The sequence below is a fragment of the Notamacropus eugenii genome, chromosome 2 (genome assembly GCF_028372415.1).
Source record: "Notamacropus eugenii isolate mMacEug1 chromosome 2, mMacEug1.pri_v2, whole genome shotgun sequence".
NCBI lineage: Eukaryota > Metazoa > Chordata > Mammalia > Diprotodontia > Macropodidae > Notamacropus > Notamacropus eugenii.
Window position 1 is genome coordinate 301228208 of NC_092873.1, and position 19974 is coordinate 301248181.

A 19974-nucleotide genomic window follows, 5' to 3' on the forward strand; every position below is an offset into this window, starting at 1 on the left:
ATGGAAAAATAGCGAATGCCCCAAAGCCAACGGCAGGCCCCTCAAGCACTCTCCCAGAGACTTCTTTACAAGTTCATGTTTATCTCTCTGCTTTAGTCCAGTCATTGAATCCATTTGAAATCCACCTACCTGTACTTTCAACTACCCCACCCCTCTCCATCCCATCCTCAAGGACAGTATGAGAAACTTCCTCCAATGCCTCCCTACAATTCTAAGTATATTTGGTTTACAGAATTCCCTAGAACTACCAGATAAATACCCTGTAAAGAGAAAAAGTGGGGTTGGGTGGACTTTGGCTTTGGTGGGTTGCAAGCACTGGGGATCAAGAAGGAGCCAGTCATTAAGTCAATACAGATGTTGTGTGTGCATAACTCAACTAAGTTGTCCAATGCTTCATTCCTGCAACAGGCTGCTCCTCTAGCATTCCCATTCCAAGCCTGGAGTCTGTGTCCCAGCTGGGCAAGGAAATCAGAATTCTCATGGCACAAAAGGGAAACCTACAAACTCAGCTGAAACACCTGTCCCAAGGTAAGAGGGACAAGACCCCAGACAATGTCTTCCTCCATCTGTGGGGGAAATCCTGAAGCTGCTTCCATTGCTCCATGATACTCAGAATTCTCACAGTGACATTGAATGTGGACTGCTTCTTCCATGAGAGAACATCCCTGGGTTCAGGGAGGGCATAGATGTGAACATTGTAGATGCCATAGCCCTGGTCAAGCTGCCTTAAGTGAGTCATGAGCTAGGGAGACGTATGATGTAAAGAACAAGCAGCCTTAGCAACACAAGGCTTGGGTTTGAGTCCTGATGTTGTCATTCCCTACTTGTATAACACAGAGAATTTTCTCTCTCTTGCACCCTTAGACTTTGATTTTCATCTGCCAAAGTAAGATAATTATGATTTGCTCTACCTAAGCCTTAGTGTTGTTTTATCCAATATTTAATAATAGCTCCCTATTATATAGTACTTCAAGGTCTTTTCAAAGATCCTTTATTATTTCTCTTTTAGCATTTTGAAAAATTCAAATTAAAAAAATGATTTTCAGTTCCAAATTTTCTTCCTCTCTCCACTCCTCACCCACCCACTGAAAAGGCAAGAAATACAATACCCATCATAAACGAGAAGTTATCATGTTCTTAGTAGTTATGACTAGCCTCTGAATTCCAGATGAAATTGAGACTGACAGCAGTTCAGGGAGGAGGGATTTGAATTCAGGTCCTCATGACTCTGCAGTCCAACTCTCTACCCATCAGGTTACCCAGCTCCCTCCAATGTGATGGTGCCTAAAGGGTATCTATTAATATAAGCTAGCAGTATCCTTATGATCTGGCTTCATGTACGAGCTGCATTGAATGTTGCATCCAGAGTCCTTACATTAGGAAGTCCTGAGTTCCAATCTGGCCTCAGATATTTATTCACTGTGTGACTCCAGGCAAGTCACTTAAACCCTGTCTGCCTCAGTGTCCACATCTGTCACATGAGTTGGAGAAGGAAAGGACAAACCACTCCATTCATCTTTGCTAAGAAACTTATCTTTTCTAGGGAAACCAAATGGGGTCACCAAGAGTCAGACATAGCTGAGACCACTGCACCAAGCACCATAATCACTACAAGCGTTTTCAGCATGTCTTCTCAAGCACATTGTATAGAAAATTTTGCCAGAGACAAGCAGGTGGAGCTTTTCCATTCCAGGAGGCTAAGCTGAGTGCCCAGTTGCTCCTTTGTTTTGAAGTCACTACCTGTGACTTAAGACTATGAAAGTACTGTCCATTTGCCCTTTGGTAGAGTCTGATGTTTTCCTACTCCTGATAGTCATCTGCAGGCATAGGGTCTCTCCCTCCCCTTTCCCCTTCTCTCAGTTTGCCAAGTCTCTTGTGGTAAAGCTCTCATCTTCTGTGGTGGGGCTTGGGAGATTCTGAGGGGTCTAGGTACCTCGGTGCCTCAGAAACCCACATCTGTCTTCTCTGCCCCATCAGAGCATTGTAGGGAGCTGCAGCATCTGAGGGAGGATGTGCTGGCATCACACTCCAGGCTTCAAGATGTAGAGGCCACGCTGGAGGTACAGAAGGCTGAGTGGTGGCTGCTGACTGAGGACCTGAAGGAGAGGCAGCAGGTGATCATGCAGTTGAGAGAGGAGCAGCACTCCCTCCAGGAGGAAAACAGCAGGTGAGCCAGGCCTGTCTAGGGGCACAGCAGCCCTCTGTCTCATACCGTCTGCCAGACTGCTGAGGCAGGCTGTTAGGAGATAGAGTTTCTTTCTCTGCCTCTGATCCCAACTACCCTTGTAACAAGTCCTGAGTCAGGAGTGTGCTGGACGCCATCGGGACGTGCTCCGGGACACAGATGGTCAGTTTTCACGGTGAGTATTTACACCTCAGAAATCAGCAAGCACTACATGTCAAGGCTTGATATAGTATTTTCTTCATGGTCTAGAGCAGTGCTTCTTCAACTGTGGTTTGCGACCTCACATGGGGTCTTGAAAAATTTGGCAATGACAAAAGATTTCTGAGCCTGCAACAACCAAAAATTACTTAAAAATCAAACCCATAATGGATCTGGAGTGTGTCTGGCAACGCTTCACTGTAGCCTTGGTTCTGAAGATAAAGCATGCACCCTATGCACTATGCATGCCAATGGGCCACAAAATGCCAACAATGATGCTAAAAGTTGAACAGGGTTCCTGGGTGGAAATACTTTAAAAAGTCCTGGTCTCAATTGAAGAAAGTGATAGAAAAAATGTTAGGAATGCATACGAAACTTGAAAGTCTGTGGTGTACAATTCTTTCAGGCAATTAAACTTTTACCAGTCCACCCCTGCCCTAAATGCATGAGAATCCCTCTTGACAAACATCCAGTTCTTTCCACGTATGACTAGTGAGAGGCAGCTATATGCACAGTGGGGAGAGCACTGGTCCTAGAGTCAGGAGGACCTGAGTTGAAATCTGACCTCGGATACTTGCTGGCTTTGTGACCCCCAGGACAAGTCACTTCAACCTCAGTTTTCCTCATCTGTAAAATGAGCTGGAGAAGGAAATGGCAAACCATTCCAGTATCTTTGCCAAGAACACCCCAAATGGGGTCAGAAAGTGTTAGACACGACTGAACAACAAATTGGGAGCAGGGTGGCACAGTACGTAGGAGGCTTAGAGTGAACTAGAATCAGATAGATCTGAGTTCCCATTTTACCTCAGATATTTATCAGCCATGTAACCCTGGCCAAGCCATTTAACTTCAGTAAATCTCACTTTCCTTCATATCCTATTTCCCAGGGTGGTTGAAGATTCAACTAGATAAAAAAGATGATGATCATGATGATGACGATCATGATGGTTGCTAACATTTGTATAGCACTTACCATGGGCCAGGCACTGTGCCATGATCTTTACCATTTTTTTCTCATTGGTTTCTCATAACAACTCTGAGAGGTAAGTGCTATTATTGTCCCCCTTTTATGAGTGAGGAAACTGAGGCAGAGAGAGGTTCTGTGACTTTTCCAGGGTCACACAGAACGTATCTGAGACAGGATTTGAAGTCAAGTCTTTTGGGATTCCAGGTCCAGTACTTCATCCAATGCCCCTGTGTCAATACCTAGAATTCTATTGAGGGCCTCTTAATCCCCTCAGTGATATGCAGTGCATCTTTCTTGCTCTAACACTGAAAGACTTCATGGTAGCTGTTCTCTTTGTGTCCTACTCCAATTTAAGGCACCTACTTCTAGAGAGTATCACTAGCTCACAGTGATGCTGTGCTAATGGGTCTGTTTCCCTGTGGAATCCCAGGTGTTCCTAAGCCCTGCTCTTTTTCCTGGTAGGCTCCAACACAAAATCATCCTCTTCCAGCAACAGGGTGAGGAGAACCAGAGAGTCCTCCAGTCCCTGCAGTCAGAGCTGCAGATCTACCTAACCCTGTACCAGAATTCCAAGGAGATGCTGAAGGGTAAGTGATTTAGTCTCCGTCTGCTTCCTACCCCAGCTCTCTGCCTGGGAACTCCATCTTGCACAGAGATACAGCGTTCCTAACTGGAAAGATACCATGAAAGGGGCGTTGGGGTTGGGGGGAAAAGAGGAGAGACATTTTCCAACACAAAGCACAGGAATGAGCTGTCTAGGTTGTGATTAGGCTCATGTCTAGGCAGCCCTGACAGCAAGACAACACAATTCAACCTTATCCAGCCACGTTACTTAAGACAAATTCAGGGTGAATTCTTGAAATGCCCAAGTTATAGGCTGGATTTTAAAGAAATCTACTTGCATTGCCTTCAAGTAGAAGAATACTTCTGGATTCTTAGTTTCACAGTGAGCAGATTTCAGGTACTCATGATGCAGACATCCAACCTATAGCCCAAACCCTGCAGCTCATCTTTCTTGTTAATACCTACTTGGTAGTTTGATCCAGAGCCCAGAAAAGCTGGGGGAGTCTTCTCCATCCACCATATGGGCAATATAATATTTCGAAATTGCAGTAGAATGTGTTTTCTGTAGAGGCAGTGGGGTTTCTAAACCTAGACTGACTGACACTTGGCAAATACAATGTCCGTGACTTTCACCAAGACAAAATTGAATCAGGAATCTCATTGCTTACTGTCCCAGGAAGGGGGCTAGTAGTGGAATCAAATTTGGAACTCAAAACTGTCTCTTGAAATGTTTAAAATTTGTTTTATCATGTAATTGGGGGGAAAATAAAATATTGAAAAAGACTTAAGGGTCACTAACAAGGTGCTTAAGAGGGACAGTATGCCATAGCAAATAGGGGGCTGGATTAAAAATTATTTAGTGGGGATAAGTTAAAACTTCGGATTTAGGTTACAAAATTTATTTGCTTAAATATAAAGTGAAGGAAGACTTGCCTTGAGGGTATTTCACATAAAAATGGTACAGGGGCTTTAGCTGAAACAATATTAATATGAGACAGCATTTTATGTGGCTTTTTTCTCCTTCCTCACACATCACCCTCCATCTCCCCTCTCTTGCTCTGCAATGATATGTCCCTGCACGTGATGTGCATTCCCTGCCCACCTATGTCTATTGAAATCCTAAGTTTCCTTTAAGGCTCAATTTATACACCTGATTCTCCCCTAATAATCTTATGTATTTTGTGATGTGGTGAAGTCAGGGAGGTCTGAGTCCCAATCCTCTTAACATTTACAGACTGTGGGACCTTGAGCACTTGTGTGAAATGCTAAGTTACAGATTGGCATTGGTGGTGGTATGCTCCTATCGGGAGTTTCCTGAATAAAGGAAATCACGAGTTTGGGTTTAAAAAAAGTGAAGATGGATTAAAGAAGGAACTTAATGAAAGAAGTGTGTTTAACCATCACTTAATTTCCCTCCCTTTGAATAGAAGGAGAAAATAAAAACAGGAAGTTAGAGAAGGTGTATTGCACAAAAATGAGATGAGCTTGGTATGGAGAGGGTAAGATTTGGAGAAGTTGATAGAGAAGGAACAGCAACAGAGATGGAAATTTGTATGGTGCGTGTTGAAATGTAGCCTAGAGAAGACTGGAGTTGAGGGGCAGGGTGCATTATGGCTACACAAAGCTGTAATTTGAAAGAGGGTTTAGATGTTGTCTTCCGGATGTCAGAGGGTAAAATTAGTGGCAGGGCAGAGCAACTGCAGGAAGCAGGTAATGTGGGAATGGGATGATGATCTCTTGGAGAGAAGCAGCAATTGTTTGGTTGCTTGTTTTTCTTCTGTCCTTGAACAGGACCAAAATGATACGATGATGTTAGAGTGAAGTGACAATGAATCCGGCTATGACTGATCAGATGAATATGAGTTCAGAATGCTTGTAGTTCAAAAGGGATAGAAATGAGACATGTCAAAGAGAATATGAGTAGTACTTAATGATAGCTTGCATATAAGATGGGAAGGAGAGGAATGATGGATCTTAAGATCATGCCAAAATTTCAAGCCTTCAGAGACTGGTGCCAATATTGGGAGATGTGGTAAAGTAGGAAAAAAGGGAGTCAGCTGGGAAGGGTAGGAGGAGTTCTGTGAGGAGGATGTGACTCCACAGGATGTGACTCCCAAACAATTCCACCAAATTGTCCCTTGATCTTTCAGCTTGCAGAAGGGACATGTATCAGCAAGGGACTCTGAGGAGGGACTTGAACACCCTTGTGGCCGAGGTCCAGGCTCTTCGAGGTCAATTGCAATACAGCCTCCAAGCAAACAATTCCCTGCGGAAAGAACTAGAGCAGAAGCTGGAGAGCAGTCCTGGGAAACCTATCCTCAGTTCTTCCCTCATGATCCAAGATTGCCAAGCAACTAGCCCTAAGAATGAGTGGAAATTTTTCCAAGGTAGGAAAACAAACCCTCACACAAATGTGGGGTTGATGAGTTGGGGATAAGGTGAGGTTGTTTTCAAAGAGTCTGTGGTGGAAACTCCTACACTGAACCCTTAAGGGCTATAGATGACCTCATCATCCATCATTCATGATCATCCCTGGGGAAGGTGGTCCATCCTCTGTTTCCTTAACTGCAAAGTGGGATTAATAGGGAAAATACTAGTCCCTCTCAAATGAGATTATAATTGTAAAGTGCTCAGCACAGTGCCTGGCACATAGAAAACACTATCTAATATTATTATTGTGTAATTACATGATACTCCAGATAATATTCTTATCATTGCAAAGTAGGTAGACCAGTATTATTTCAGATGCTTTACAGATGAGGAAACTAAGGTTAGAACAGCAGTGAGTTTTCCAAAATCAGTCTCCAACTAGTAAGTGGTAGAGGAAGGATTATGTTTGGTTGGTTGTTGTCCTTCCTCTTCAAAGAAGACCAAAATGACATCACCATAGTAAAGTGAAATTTCAGTGTGTCAGAATGTGGCTGATCAAACCAATAGGGGTTCTGAATGGTCTACCACAGGTTGGGCACACATAGTCCTTATGAAAATTTGGGGTGCGTATCCTAAATTTGGACATCCTGTGTTTATTTTGTGCTGTCTCAATTCTACTTTGCTCAAAGAGCACATCACCTTTTCTTATGTGGGCATGGCATTCTGAGCTGTCCTGTGCCAGTGTCTCCCAGGTTGAACAGTCAAATCCAAAGTTTCTGAGAGAGACCTTGAGAGTGTCCTTGTATTGTCTCTTCTGGCCACCATGTGATTGCCTACCCCATGCAGCTTCTCCATAAAATAGTCTTTTTGGCAGGCAGACATTTTTGCATCTGAACAACATGTCCAGCCCATCGGAGTTGCCCTCTCTGAAGCATAGTTTGAATACTTGGTAGTTAAGCTGGAGCAAAGATGTCAGTATCTGTTACCTGATCCTGCCTGGTGATCCTCAGAATCTTCTGAGGACAGTTCAAGTGGAAGTGATTCAGTTGCCTAGCATGGTGCTGGTAGACTGTCCATGCTTCACAAGCAAATGACAAGGAGGTCAGCACAACGGCTGTGTAGACCTTCAGTATGGTACTCAGTTAATATCTCTTCTCTCTCAAACCTTTCTTTTTTTTTATTTTTTCATGTTCTACAGTCACTACCATAAAACTTAGATTGTTTCCCACTACCTACCCCCAAAACCCCCTTCCCTCCCTAAGACGGCATACAATTCTATACAGGATCTACACATACATTCCTATTGAATGCATTTTCACTGTAGTCATGCTGTGTAGAAAAAGTAAAAGAAGTGGGAGAAATCACATAACAAATCAAAACATAATACACATACATACACAAAAATGATCTGCTACATTCTGTGATTGAATTCCATAGTTCTTCCTCTGAATGAGGAAGTCATTTTGCCTTAGAAGACTGTTGGGATTTGTGTGTGTGTGTGTGTCCTTGCATTTCTATCAAGATCCAAGTCTACCAGAAAAAATTCTCTCACACTGTGCTCATGGCTGTGCACAACGTTCTCCTGGTTCTGCTCCTTTTGCTCAGCATCAGATCATAAAAGTCTTTCCAGGCCTCTGTGAAGTCTTTTTGTTCATCATTCCCCTTGATTTCCACATTTTTGGCAACTACAAAGAGTGCTGCTATAAATATTTTTGTACATGTGGGCCCCTTTCCCATTTTTATGATCTCTTGGGGATACAGTCCTAGAAACAATATTGCTGGATGAAAGGTTATGCACGTTTTTGTAGCCCTTTGGGCAGAGTTCCAAACCACTCTCCAGAATGTTTGGATGAGCTCACAGCTCCACCAACAATGAATTAATGTTCAAACTCTCCCACATCCTCTCCAACATTGATCATTTACCTGTTCTGTCATGTTTGCCAGTCTGATAGGTGTGATGGAGTACCTCAGAGTTGTTTTGATTTGCATCTCTCTAATCAAAAGTGATTTAGAGCTTTTTTTCATATGATTAGAGATATCTTTAATTTCTTCCTCTGGCAATTGCCTATTCATATCCTTTGATGATTTATTAATTGGGGAATGACTTGTATTGTTGTACATTTGAGTCACTTCTCTATATATTCTAGAAATGAGGTCTTTGTCCCCAAGATTAGCTGTAAAACTTCTTTCCCAGTTGACTATATCCCTCCAAATTTTGGTTGCATTGGCTTTGGTTGTGCAAAAACTTTTCAGTTTAATGTAGTCAAAATTATCCATCTTGCACTTCATAATGCTTTCTATCTCCTCTTTAGTCAAAAATTCTTCCCTTCTTCATAAATCTCATAGCTACATTATTCCTTGCTCCTCCAGTTTGTCCATGGTATCAGTCTTCATACCTAGATCGTGTACCCATTTGGACTTTATTATTGTGTCCAGTGACAGGCATGGGTCTATGCCTAGTTTCCACCACACTGTTATCCAGTTTTCCCAGCAATTTTTGTCATACAGTGAGTTCTTATCCCAGAAGCTGGGGTCCTTGGGTTTATCAAACAGGAGGTTGCTATATTCCTTGCCTACTGTGTCTTGAGTTCCTAGCATATTCTGCTTGTCTACCCTTCTGTTTCTTAGCCAGTAACAAGTGCTTTTAATAATTGCTACTTCATAATACAATTTGAGATCTGCTAGAGCTAAGCCACCTTCCCTAGCTTTTCTTTTCATTAGTCCCTTTGATATTCTGGATATTTTATTCCTCCAGATGAATTTTGATATTATTTTATCCAGCTCTAGAAATAATTATCTGATAGTTTAATTGGTATTGCACTAAATAAATTAATTAATTTAGGTAGAATTGTCACTTTTATTGTATTGGCTTGGCCTACCCGTGAGCAACCGATATTTTTCCACTTGCTTAGATCTGATTTACATGTGTAAAAAGTTCTGGTAATTGTGTTCTTATAGTCCCTGGGTTTGTTTTGGCAGGTAAACTCCCCAAGTTTTTGTAGTGTCCACTCTAGCTTTAAATGGGATTTCTCTTTCTTTCTCTTGCTGTTGGACTTTGTTACTAATATATAGGAATCTAGAAGATTTGTGTGGGTTTATTTTGTAACCTGCAACTTTGCCAAGATTGTTTATCATTTCAAGTAGGTTTTGACTTGAATCTCTGGGATTCACTAAGTATATCATCATCTCATCTGCAAAGAGTGCTAACCTAGTTTCTTCTTTGCCTATTCTTATTCCTTCAGTTACTTTATCTTGTCTAATTGTTACAGCTCACATTTCTAGTATCATATTGAATAAAAGTGGTGAGGATGGGCATCTTTCTTTCACCTCTGATCTTATTGGAAATGCATCTAGCTTTTCTCCGTTGCCTATAATGCTTGCTGGACGTTTTAGGTAGCTACTGCTTATCATTTGATGGAAAGTTCCCTTTATTCCTATGTTCTCCAGCATTTTTAAGAGGAATTGGTGTTGTATTTTGTCGAAAGGTTTTTCTGCATCTATTGAGATAATCATGAGGTTTCTGTTAGCTTTGTTGTTGATGTGATGGATAATGCTAATCGTTTTCCTAATATTGAAGCAGCCCTGCATTCCTGGTCTGAATTCTACCTGATTATAATGTATTATTCTAGTGATAAGATGCTACAATCATTTTGCTAAAATCTTATTTAAAATTTTTGTATCTATATTCAGTAGAGAAATTGGTCTATAATTTTCTTTCTCTGTTTGCTCTCTTCCTGGTTTAGGTATCAAAACCATATTTGTATCATCAAAAGAATTTGGGAGGACACCTTCTTCCCCAATTTGCAAAAATAGTCTATATAGTATTGGAATTAACTGTTCTTGACATATTTGATAGAATTCACTTGTAAATCCATCTGGCCCTCGAGATGTTTTCCTAGGGAGTTGATTGATGGCTTGTTCAATTTCTTTTCTGAGAAGATTTGTTTCTTTAAGTATTCAACTTCTTCTTCTGTTGATCTGGGCAATTTGTATTTTTGAAAATACTCATCCATCTCCGTTTGATTGTTGATTTTGTGGGCACATACTTGGGCAAAGTAATTTCCAATTATGGTTTTAATTTCTTCCTCATTGGTGGTGAGTTTACCCCTGTCTTTTTTGATATTAGTAATTTGATTTTCTTCTTTCTTTTTTGAATAAAATTCAACGAAAATTTTATCAATTTTATTAGTTTTTTCATAAAACCAGCTATTGGTTTTATTTATTAATAAAATAGTTTTCTTAACTTCAATTTTATTAGTCTGTCCTGTGGTTTTCAGTATTTCTAATTTGGTATTTACTTGGGGATTTTCAATTTGTTCTTTTCATAACTTTTTCATCTGCATGCCCAAGTCATTGATTTCCTCTTTCTCTATTTTATTTATGTGGGCATTCAAAGATATACAACTTCCCCTAAGAAGTGCTTTTGCATTATCTCGTAAGATTTGATACGTTGTCTCATTGTTGTCATTCTCTTGAATGAAGTTGTTAATAGTTTCTATGATTTGTTGTTTAACCCACTCCTTCTTCAGGATCAGAATATTTAGTTTCCAATTGATTTTTGGTTTATCTTTCCATGGCCTTTTATTCCATATAATGTTTATTGCGTTTAGATCTGTGAGGAATGCATTGATTATCTCTGCCTTTCTGCACTGGATTGTGAAGTTTTTGTGTCCTAGAACATGGTCAGTTTTTGTATATGTGCCATGTACTGCTAAGAGAAAGGTCGATTTCTTTCTATTCCCATTCAGTTTTCCCCACAGAGCTATCATATCTACCTTAACCAGAGGTTTATTTACCTTGTGGACCTCTTTCTTGTTTATTTTGAGGTTACATTTATCAGGTTCAGAGAGGGGAAGGCAGAGGTCCCCCACTAGTATAGTTTTGCTGTCAATTTCTTCCTGCAAGTCCCTCAACCTCTCCTGTAAGAATGTGGATGCTATACCAATTGGAGCATACATGTTTGGTAATGATATTGCTTCATTGTCCATGGTGACTTTTAGCAGGATATAGTTTCCTTCCTTATCTCTTTTGATTAGGTCTCTTTCTGCTTTTGCTTTGACTGTGATTAGGATTGCTAATCTGGCTTCTCTTACATCAGCTGAAGCATAATATATTCTACTACAACCTTTGATCTTTACTCCGTGTGTATTACCCCATTTCAAATGTGTTTCTTATAAACAACATATAGTTGGATTATGGCTTTTAATCCATTCTGCTAGATGTCTTTTTGAATCAGGGACCTTGAGAGGGATCCTTCCTCTCCACTACTAGAACCATCATGAACCATGTATTCCTAGGGTGCCCTATGCAATTCTTTATTTAGCCTCGTTGACTAGCTATTGTATCTTTACCCTGACACTGCACTCTCCAAACAATTCCCACAAAGTTCACATCTATTGTCTAAATAGGACATAGCTTGGTTCACTCTTCTGGCAGTAGGCATCTTTGCTGAGAAGAGTATAAATGTAGAAATTCCTTTTGCTAGTAGTTAGTTTCAACCAAGGGGTCCATGAAGTCCTAGATTCTTTTGTCATAAGGTTGCTTCTAAAACGAAAAACGACCATCTCATGATTACTGTTCAATCACCCAGGATCAGAAAAGAAACCCAAAGAAATGTCAGCCAGAGGACTGGTGTGCAGGCTCAAGTTTGCCATATCTGAGCAGTTATCATAGCCACTTTCTCTCCCTCAAATAATCCAAAGGAGAAGGAGCTTCCATAGAGTTCCCACAAGTTTAAGAAATAGGGAGAAAGTAAGTACCAGAGCATGGAATTACTTCTTTTAAGGTCTACTCTCCAGGATTTCCTCCTGATGCCTTCATGCAGGTCAGAAGATTGCTTTGAATTCTTCAGCACTGAGCACATATGTCCTTGAAAGTGTCTGGACAGCCCTGCTCAGCTCCATATAAGCTTCAGCAGCATCTGCTCCAGTCAGAATGGAATATTATGGGGCCTGACCACCCTCATTATACTCAAGTCCACTGCCTTTAAAGGGAAGTGCTGGCTAAGAAACTCTAGAGCTGCCCATGGAGGCCATGAGCCCAACCTTTTCATTATAAAGGAAATGCTCCTCTCAGAATTCTCTGCTGCTGACTTTAAAATATTTCATTCCAACTTTTCCTAGGTAACCTTCTTCATTTGGTACTATTTTCCATGCCTGTCCATGTTTTTCCAGGACAGTGAAGATCTCCTCTCTCAGAAGATCTGTTCCCTGATTTCCCCCAAATGTTGCGTGCTTTTCTCCAGGCAAGACAAGGCAATTGTCACGTTAGATTCTCCCTTCCCATCTGCTGTGCACTCATTCCCCCTTTCCTTGACTGCCAGGAAATAGCAAGACATTCTCTCTCCTTTCTTGATTATTTCTGCTTCAGCTCACATATCACAAAGAGCCTTTGGTGGAGACTGGGCTTCAATGTATTACAAAGCCAGCAAATTGCTCTTTGATCACTCTATTATATCTCTCTGAACATCCTTCTTCCATGCTCTCTCTCCAACAGGCCACCCTCAGTCTCCTATTTCCACTCTCTTTTCAGCAATTTGTCTGTAATTCCTGGAGAGTTTTTTCAGGCAGGAAGAGATTACAATACTTGTCTAGCGTTACATTGCTATTATGTATCAGAAGCAGGATTTCACCAGGTCTTCTGGATTCCAGTATTAGCTTTCTAATAAGCATTCAACATGGTCCCTCTATTGTAGGAAAACATAAACTAATCTAGATTCATTTTTCTGTCCCCAAAATGTTCGTAACAATTCTTTTTCTTTCTTTGCTTTTATTTTCCAATGATTAATATATCTGCCTATCTGATATCACTATATGAAATGAGAAAAGAGGATGTCACCAAGACTGGAAGAAATCACTTCAACTCACTTCGCCCAGGCCTGGACATTTCCCAAAGTTTATCTTTCCAGATGCCATTCCCTTTCCCTCTTAGTCTTTTGTTCTCTCAAATTAAATCATCAAGAGATTACACAAGGATGATCTTCAACTTGAGCTTTATTGTGTTTTTCAGAGTTGGGTTTCGATGTGTCCCCTAGAAAGGAGACCCATTCCATGCTGAAGGGGGATGCTCCCGACCATTCATTGGACAACCATGGGCATCACATGATTGGCAATATGGAAGACTTCAGTGCCCTGAAGCTACAGATTTCAGAAGGAAAGGAACTGGCTCATAAAATGCTTTCTCTCCTGCCCGGTATTCTAAACTCACCTGCCCTGCAAGACACTGAGGTAATCAGATCACTCATTCTTTTCTCTTCCCTTTCTTCTCACATCTGGGTGGTCCTCCTCTCTCATTCCCCAACATTTCTTCTTTTCCTGCAGGCATCTTGCTATATGCTGATCCCTCTGTCTTCTCATAGTTATTCCTTGGTTCAGCTGTCTCAGTATCAGACCGTCTCTTTGCTAGCTCGTGTTAGGAGGATACAACTGTATTGTTTCAACTGTCCAACACTCATCTTTTTCACCTTGCTTCTTTCACTGTCTTAAGGTCCCAAATTAGGAATCATCCTAAAGAGCAGGGCTGAGGTACTCAGGACTGTGTAAAAGCCACAAATGTCAGAGTACAAACATTAAGGTGATATGGATTCCTTGGCATCCTTGCAGGTTATGGGTAAGTTCATTCTAATGCTACAGAGTAGAGGATCAGAGAGATTAATCATGGGATCTTCATATTCACATGGAGCAGTGGAAGGTTCAAGGATAAGATCAACTTTTACAAAATCATTTGAGTGATGAGAGAGATTTTGAATGGGCTGAGTTGACTATTGGTGCTGCTTTGAACAGGTCTTATACTGGCTTGGAACATCTGATGTCCAAATATGAAGGGAAAATTAGGCACAGATAAGAATCACATAGAGTTGGGCAGGTAGTCCTCTTTTGACAATAAGGATATTCAGTGCAACAAATCTGACACTTTAGAAGACTAAATGGAGAGAATTGTCAGGGAATGAATGAGTAGATTTTTTCATTATCCACTTTGTGCAGGTCCTACTGTGTTGTTTCATGATGTGTTGTGGTGGAATGATCTCAAAGAATTCAGAGTCAGACCACTTTTCATGCAAGAATAGTCATTTATTGAGATTGATACCTCTCATGAAGCAGGCTAAATTCCAAGAGGAAAGAAAAACTTCAGAGAAGATAGATTTTGATACGGCAAAGATATAATTGCTTAATAGAAATTACGTTTATTACAAAGACAGGAGAGGTTTATTAAGGAATTAAGTACTAGGGGAGGAGTCCTAGCCACAGTGAAATTGCACATTATCCACATTTCATAAGGAAAAACCCATTGGGTTGGTATGTATGTATGATAATGATATTGGAAGAAGGCTCTCTATGTCATCAGTTAGCCCAAAGGACAGCTTTTGCTATTACTGTTCAGGTATTTACTTAAGGAAAGGCCCTTCTGTTGTTTTGTCGTCCACATCCAGATCTGGCCTCCTGGTAGTACTGGTTTCTGATTGGCTGAATATTGTGGTCCTGTTGCAGACGTGGCTATGGTTGTGGTTGAATGCATGGACACAGCTGCTGTTGCTGTGGGAAATAGGAGTTCATGGACACACCTGTTATCCCAGTGATCAGTGAGACATATATGAAGACGTTAGGCCATTGTTCATAGGGGCTATGAAGCAGTTAGTATACTGGGGCCAGGGGCAGTGTTAGTAGGACTTCATCACTCTTGAAGCATTTCCAGTTGTCTGTGACTCTTTGTGACCCCATCTGGGGTTTTCGTGGCAAAGATACTAGAGTGGTTTCCATCTCCAGCTCATTTTGCAGATGAGAAGACTGAGGAAAACAGGATTAGATGGGTTTCCCCTGAGTTACAGAGCTAGTCAGTGTCTGAAGCTGGATTGGAACTTAGGAGGATGAGTCTTTCTGACTCCATGACCTGCACCTTATCCATTATGCAACCTAGCTGCTCCAGTATAATTAGTGAATATTGATGAAAAAATGTAAACAAAAGTCTATCAAAAAGACTGTAGCAAAATATTGAAAAAGGTTATGAACTGTGAACAAGTTGTGTTTCCAGTAGAAATCCAAGGGTGGTTTAACATTAGGAAATCAATGAACATAATCACTTTATACATCACAATTAACTGAAAATATGGCTAATCCATGTTTGACTTCATATGTATTTGTTAGGTTCTTGGGAAAACTTGATAAATGACTAACAGTGATAATGATAAAATCCATCAAAGTATGTGTAAGATTGGGAATTTTTGCAAAAATGTAGCGATTTGTAGTTGTTAAGTCATATTTTAAAAAAAAGTAAAAGCAAGAATGAATGATATAAAGCACCATCTTTGGTTACATGATTCACAATATGGCATAACAGGATTCAGAATTTGGGAGAAGAGTTGTTTTTACCATAATTCCTTAGGCCCAACCACTTGAAATCAAGGAAAAACATGCATTATCAGAAGAAATTTAATCTTCTTCCAGCAGTTGGGAAGACAGAAAAACCATCTGCATGAGCTAAAAAGATTTCTGAAATGACATGGAAGACCTGAGATATTTGAACCTCCCACACATATTGGAAGATGCCTATGCATCTCTAGTCTACCCTAGCTGCTGACCTCAGTCAGCACAAACCACCTCATCATTGTTGCTTTTGAGTTTCTAGCCCTGCCTAGCACGACAACCCTTTCCCCTCGTTGTACAGACCACAGTGGGACTCACTCAGGACCATAAGAGGTAGGATATTTGATGAAAAACAGGTCACAACGATGAACAGGAGTTGCAAGAGAAAGTGTACCATGGAGCCACTTAGAGGAGAAAGGATTCCATGACTGTGGGAAGGAAGACTAGATGACCAAGTACCTTTTCGCTACAGAATTTGCATAAATGTCACTGTCCCTCATAATGCCCAATACAGCCTTGGGGTTTTGTGTTGGAGAAAATGGGGGATGTCACTGCAGTGGAAGAGGGGGAGGGATCAAGCAGGAAGGAAGCAAGTGTGAAATAAGCAATTATGAATTAGAAAAACAAAGGGCAAAAGTCCACCCAAGAAAGTCTGTGTATAAACTGAGCACACAATCATAAAAATGATCTAATAATGGGACTCATCAAGGCCGAAGAAAGAAGAGGTAAGAGTTGGTTAAAATGCCTTCAGAATGATCAAGTAGTATACTGGAAACAATAAAAAAATGACAAGAAAGATAAAAATTCATGGCACTGAATAGAGGAAGAAGTCTTTTCCTCACACCCAGATGTTGTAACCGAAGTTAAAATGGGGTAAAGGAACAAGAGAGAAGATGGATCAATTTAAATAATGAATATTGCTGCAAAAACCTTAAATAAAAATCGATCAAAATGACTGTAGCAAAATACTCAAACCAGTTATTTCCTCTGCAGAAGTTGTTTCCAGCAGAAATGCAAGGCTGGTTTAACATTAGAAAACCACTTAATATCATCACATTAAAACAGAAAGCATGTGATTCTAGCAACAGGTACAGAAAAAGCCTTTGAAAAACATTAAGCATCTGCTTGTGCAAAAATCTTAAAAAGCATAGTAAATGTCCCTTCAAATCATGATTAACGTATATATCTAATATCCAAAGCTTACATTGTTGTAGCAGAGAAACATTAACTTCCCTTATAAAGGCAGGGATAAAAGCATTGGCTTCATAATTTGAGAGAGTTTTATAAATTCTAATAATTAGCCATAAGACAACAGAGAGAGAGGCACAAATATTTACCAATAAGAGATGCCAGTGTTCTTATTTATAGAGGGTATGGTAGCTAGTGTGAAGACTTGGGCAAATCAGTAAACTAACGGAGGGGATCAGTAGCTTCAGGAAGGTAGCAGGGTACAAATTCCACTCGTCTTCAACATTTCTATGTAGAACAATAAAAAATACCAGAAAGAATTAATGGAGAAATCCTACTCAAAACAGGTACAAAATGAATAAAACATGATGGAGGCAGTCTTCCGAGACACATTCACATTGATATATGTACACCTATTTATATCTTTCCATACAATTATTCACCACTCCTCATAAAAATAAGGAAAAATTTAACCGATTGGAGAGAGACTCATTGCTCCATGTTTGGGTTCCATTAACCTTACAAAAATATGCTATTCTTTAAATTCAGTAATAAAGTTCACATGCAGAGACACATTCAGAATCTGAAGAAAAATAGTAGGAAACATCAGGTACGTAAGGGGAGGAGTGCTTCTTGAGATTTCTTGAAATAGTTATCAAAACCATTTGGTGCTGGTTAAAAAAATGGAAAAGTATCCCAGTAGAAATGATGAAGATAAGCAAAAATCAGAAACAAACTTAACCATTCCATGTTCAATAACCCCAGGAACACAAATTTTAGAGGCAAGGACTCCACAATTCATAAGAGCTACCATGCAAACTGGAAAAGAAGTTCAGTAAAATTTAGGTTTATTCTAGCATCTCATACCACGTAGGACAGTAACTTACAAACTGGTACCTAACTTAAATAGAAAAGATCATATCATTACAGAATTGGAGGAAAATGGAAACAGCTTTCATAACTATGTCTATGGAGTGGATTCTTGAACAATGGGGTGAAGTGAGCATAATTTGGATTGATGTCAGAAAAGTGGCTAAACTGCTTGTCCCTTTTTCTGCCCAAATTCCCACTTCTGGACATGTAACCACAGGGAAATTCAAGCACCAAATACATTATTGTTCTATTTTCATAGCACTTGTTATCTTCTCAAAGACCTGGAATGAATGCCCAATAAATGAGAATAGTTCACTTGACATATGAAGACAATGGAATATTTTTTATGTATACCAAGGATGACCATAAGATATTCAGAGAAACATGGAAAGACCTGTTTGAACTGATGCAGAGACAATTAAATAGAACCAGGAAACCAACACAAAGACTACAGTAATACAAATTTAAAAATCAAAATGAAACCTCAAACACTGTAGTTAGGAAGAACATTATTGTCTCTGGGGAAAATTGAGTTGAAGGGGTGGGAGACTGTGATTGTGCAGTGTTGCATCCTCTTTCAGGGACAGTTGTAGTACAGGTGTTTCTGTTTAATGATCGTTCTTTGTCCCTTCGATGGCTGAGGATTCACAAGGATTCTGGTGAACATGAGGGCATCCAGAAATCACCATGTGGTAAAAGATAGAGTTCATTAGTAAAAATAATAGAGACGGAGAAACCAAGGGAGATGTGGAGATAGGAGACAGAGAGGTGTTCCTGTGAAATAGTCAATATTAATTAGAAGCAGGTGATGGGGAAGGGTAACAGTCAATAATCCTGGGTTGAGAATTCCTATAATGGCAAGTGAAGTCTAGGGTATGAGGCTATTATGAGTCTTATTATCACCCTATTTTTCAGATGAGGAAACTGAGACAGATTACCTTATGCCTTGAAGTGAATTTGCCAAAGAGGGCAGAAGCAGATATTTTGTAGAGGGTTCACATAACCCACAAAATATCAATGAGAATGCAGGAAAGAAAGGAGGAAGTGAGGGGAGGAGGAGGGGGAAGAGGGCAGGAAGTAAGGGAGAATGGAGGAAGGAAGGAAAGAAGGAAGGAACAAAGGAAGGAAGGAAGGAAGGAAGGAAGGAAGGAAGGAAGGAAGGAAGGAAGGAAGGAAGGAAGGAAGGAAGGAACAAAGGATGGAAGGAAGGAAGGAAGGAAGAAAAGGGCGAGATGGAGGAAGGCAGGAAAGGAGGATGGAGGAAATGAAGTAAGAAAACATCTTTGTCATTTCAAATGTTATTTAGCACTCTATGACTGGGGTATTAAGGCTTGAGGTGGCCTACCATCTATTTTAGTGACCCTAGAATGGCAAAGAGATTCAAGTTTGTGACCCAGTCCCAGGTGTCAATCAATTAGGTGATGACAAGCAAAGAAAAAAACTCAGAGTTCCTAAATTTATGGTCCCTATAAACCTTGAAATGCACATAACACATCTTCACTGACTAGAGAGCTGATTCTGTCCTGAGGCAGTTGATCCCCAACAACCAGTGAGGATATGGAAGTAGGAGGGGAGAGGTGACACAAGGACAAATGAAGGAGACATAAGTGGAAAACAGCGGAAGAGAATTTGCTTACATAGTGCCTTACGATATGCCAGGTACTGTGTTAAGCAGTTGAAAATTTATTTTTACACACATCTTCTTTGATCTTTACAACAAGACTATCAGGTAGATGCTAGATTGCTCTCATTTTATAGATGAGGAAAATGAGGGAAACAGAGGTTAAGTGACTAGCCCAGGGTCACACTGCTACTAAGAATCTTGATGCTGGATTTGAATTTGGGTCTTCCTGACTCCAGTCTCGCCACTCTCCCTCCTGCTCCACCAGCTGCCTTTACAAATAGAGGAAAATTTCCATCAGAGATAGAGAGCTAGAAGCAGATCAGTAGTCTCCCATGAGGGAAGTCATTACTCAAGGTGGCATATTCTGAGTTATGCAAGCAGAAACGGCTTTAGGGGTCCAAGATAGTCTCTTCTCTCAGCCAGAACCCTGCCATGGAGAACATGTTCAGAACGTAGAAGCAGGTTTCCCTTCTCTCCTTTACTAGGTTCTGACCTCGGGAAACATCCAGCAACTCCAGGATAATGCCAAAATCCTGGACCAGATCTTAGAGGAGTCTCATGCTCATCTCACTATGTTCTGGAAAGCAGCCCTGCCCAGCACTAACGGGCCTACATGTCAAATGAAAACGGTAAGAGTTGGGAGGAA

At 40.5% G+C, this 19974-nt stretch overlaps 1 protein-coding gene across 2 annotated transcripts in view; it reads left to right on the plus strand.

Annotated features, from left to right (window-relative positions):
* Window positions 1–19974, plus strand: part of LOC140527560 (myomegalin-like) — a 35860-nt gene that overhangs the window by 9395 nt on the left and 6491 nt on the right. For both annotated transcript variants that reach the window (XM_072644589.1, XM_072644588.1), the window contains exons 3-8: window positions 409–528; window positions 1978–2167; window positions 3813–3937; window positions 6065–6301; window positions 13293–13510; window positions 19814–19957. In XM_072644589.1, the coding sequence (XP_072500690.1) occupies window positions 409–528; window positions 1978–2167; window positions 3813–3937; window positions 6065–6301; window positions 13293–13510; window positions 19814–19957 (1034 nt within the window). The remainder of the gene's footprint in view (window positions 1–408; window positions 529–1977; window positions 2168–3812; window positions 3938–6064; window positions 6302–13292; window positions 13511–19813; window positions 19958–19974) is intronic.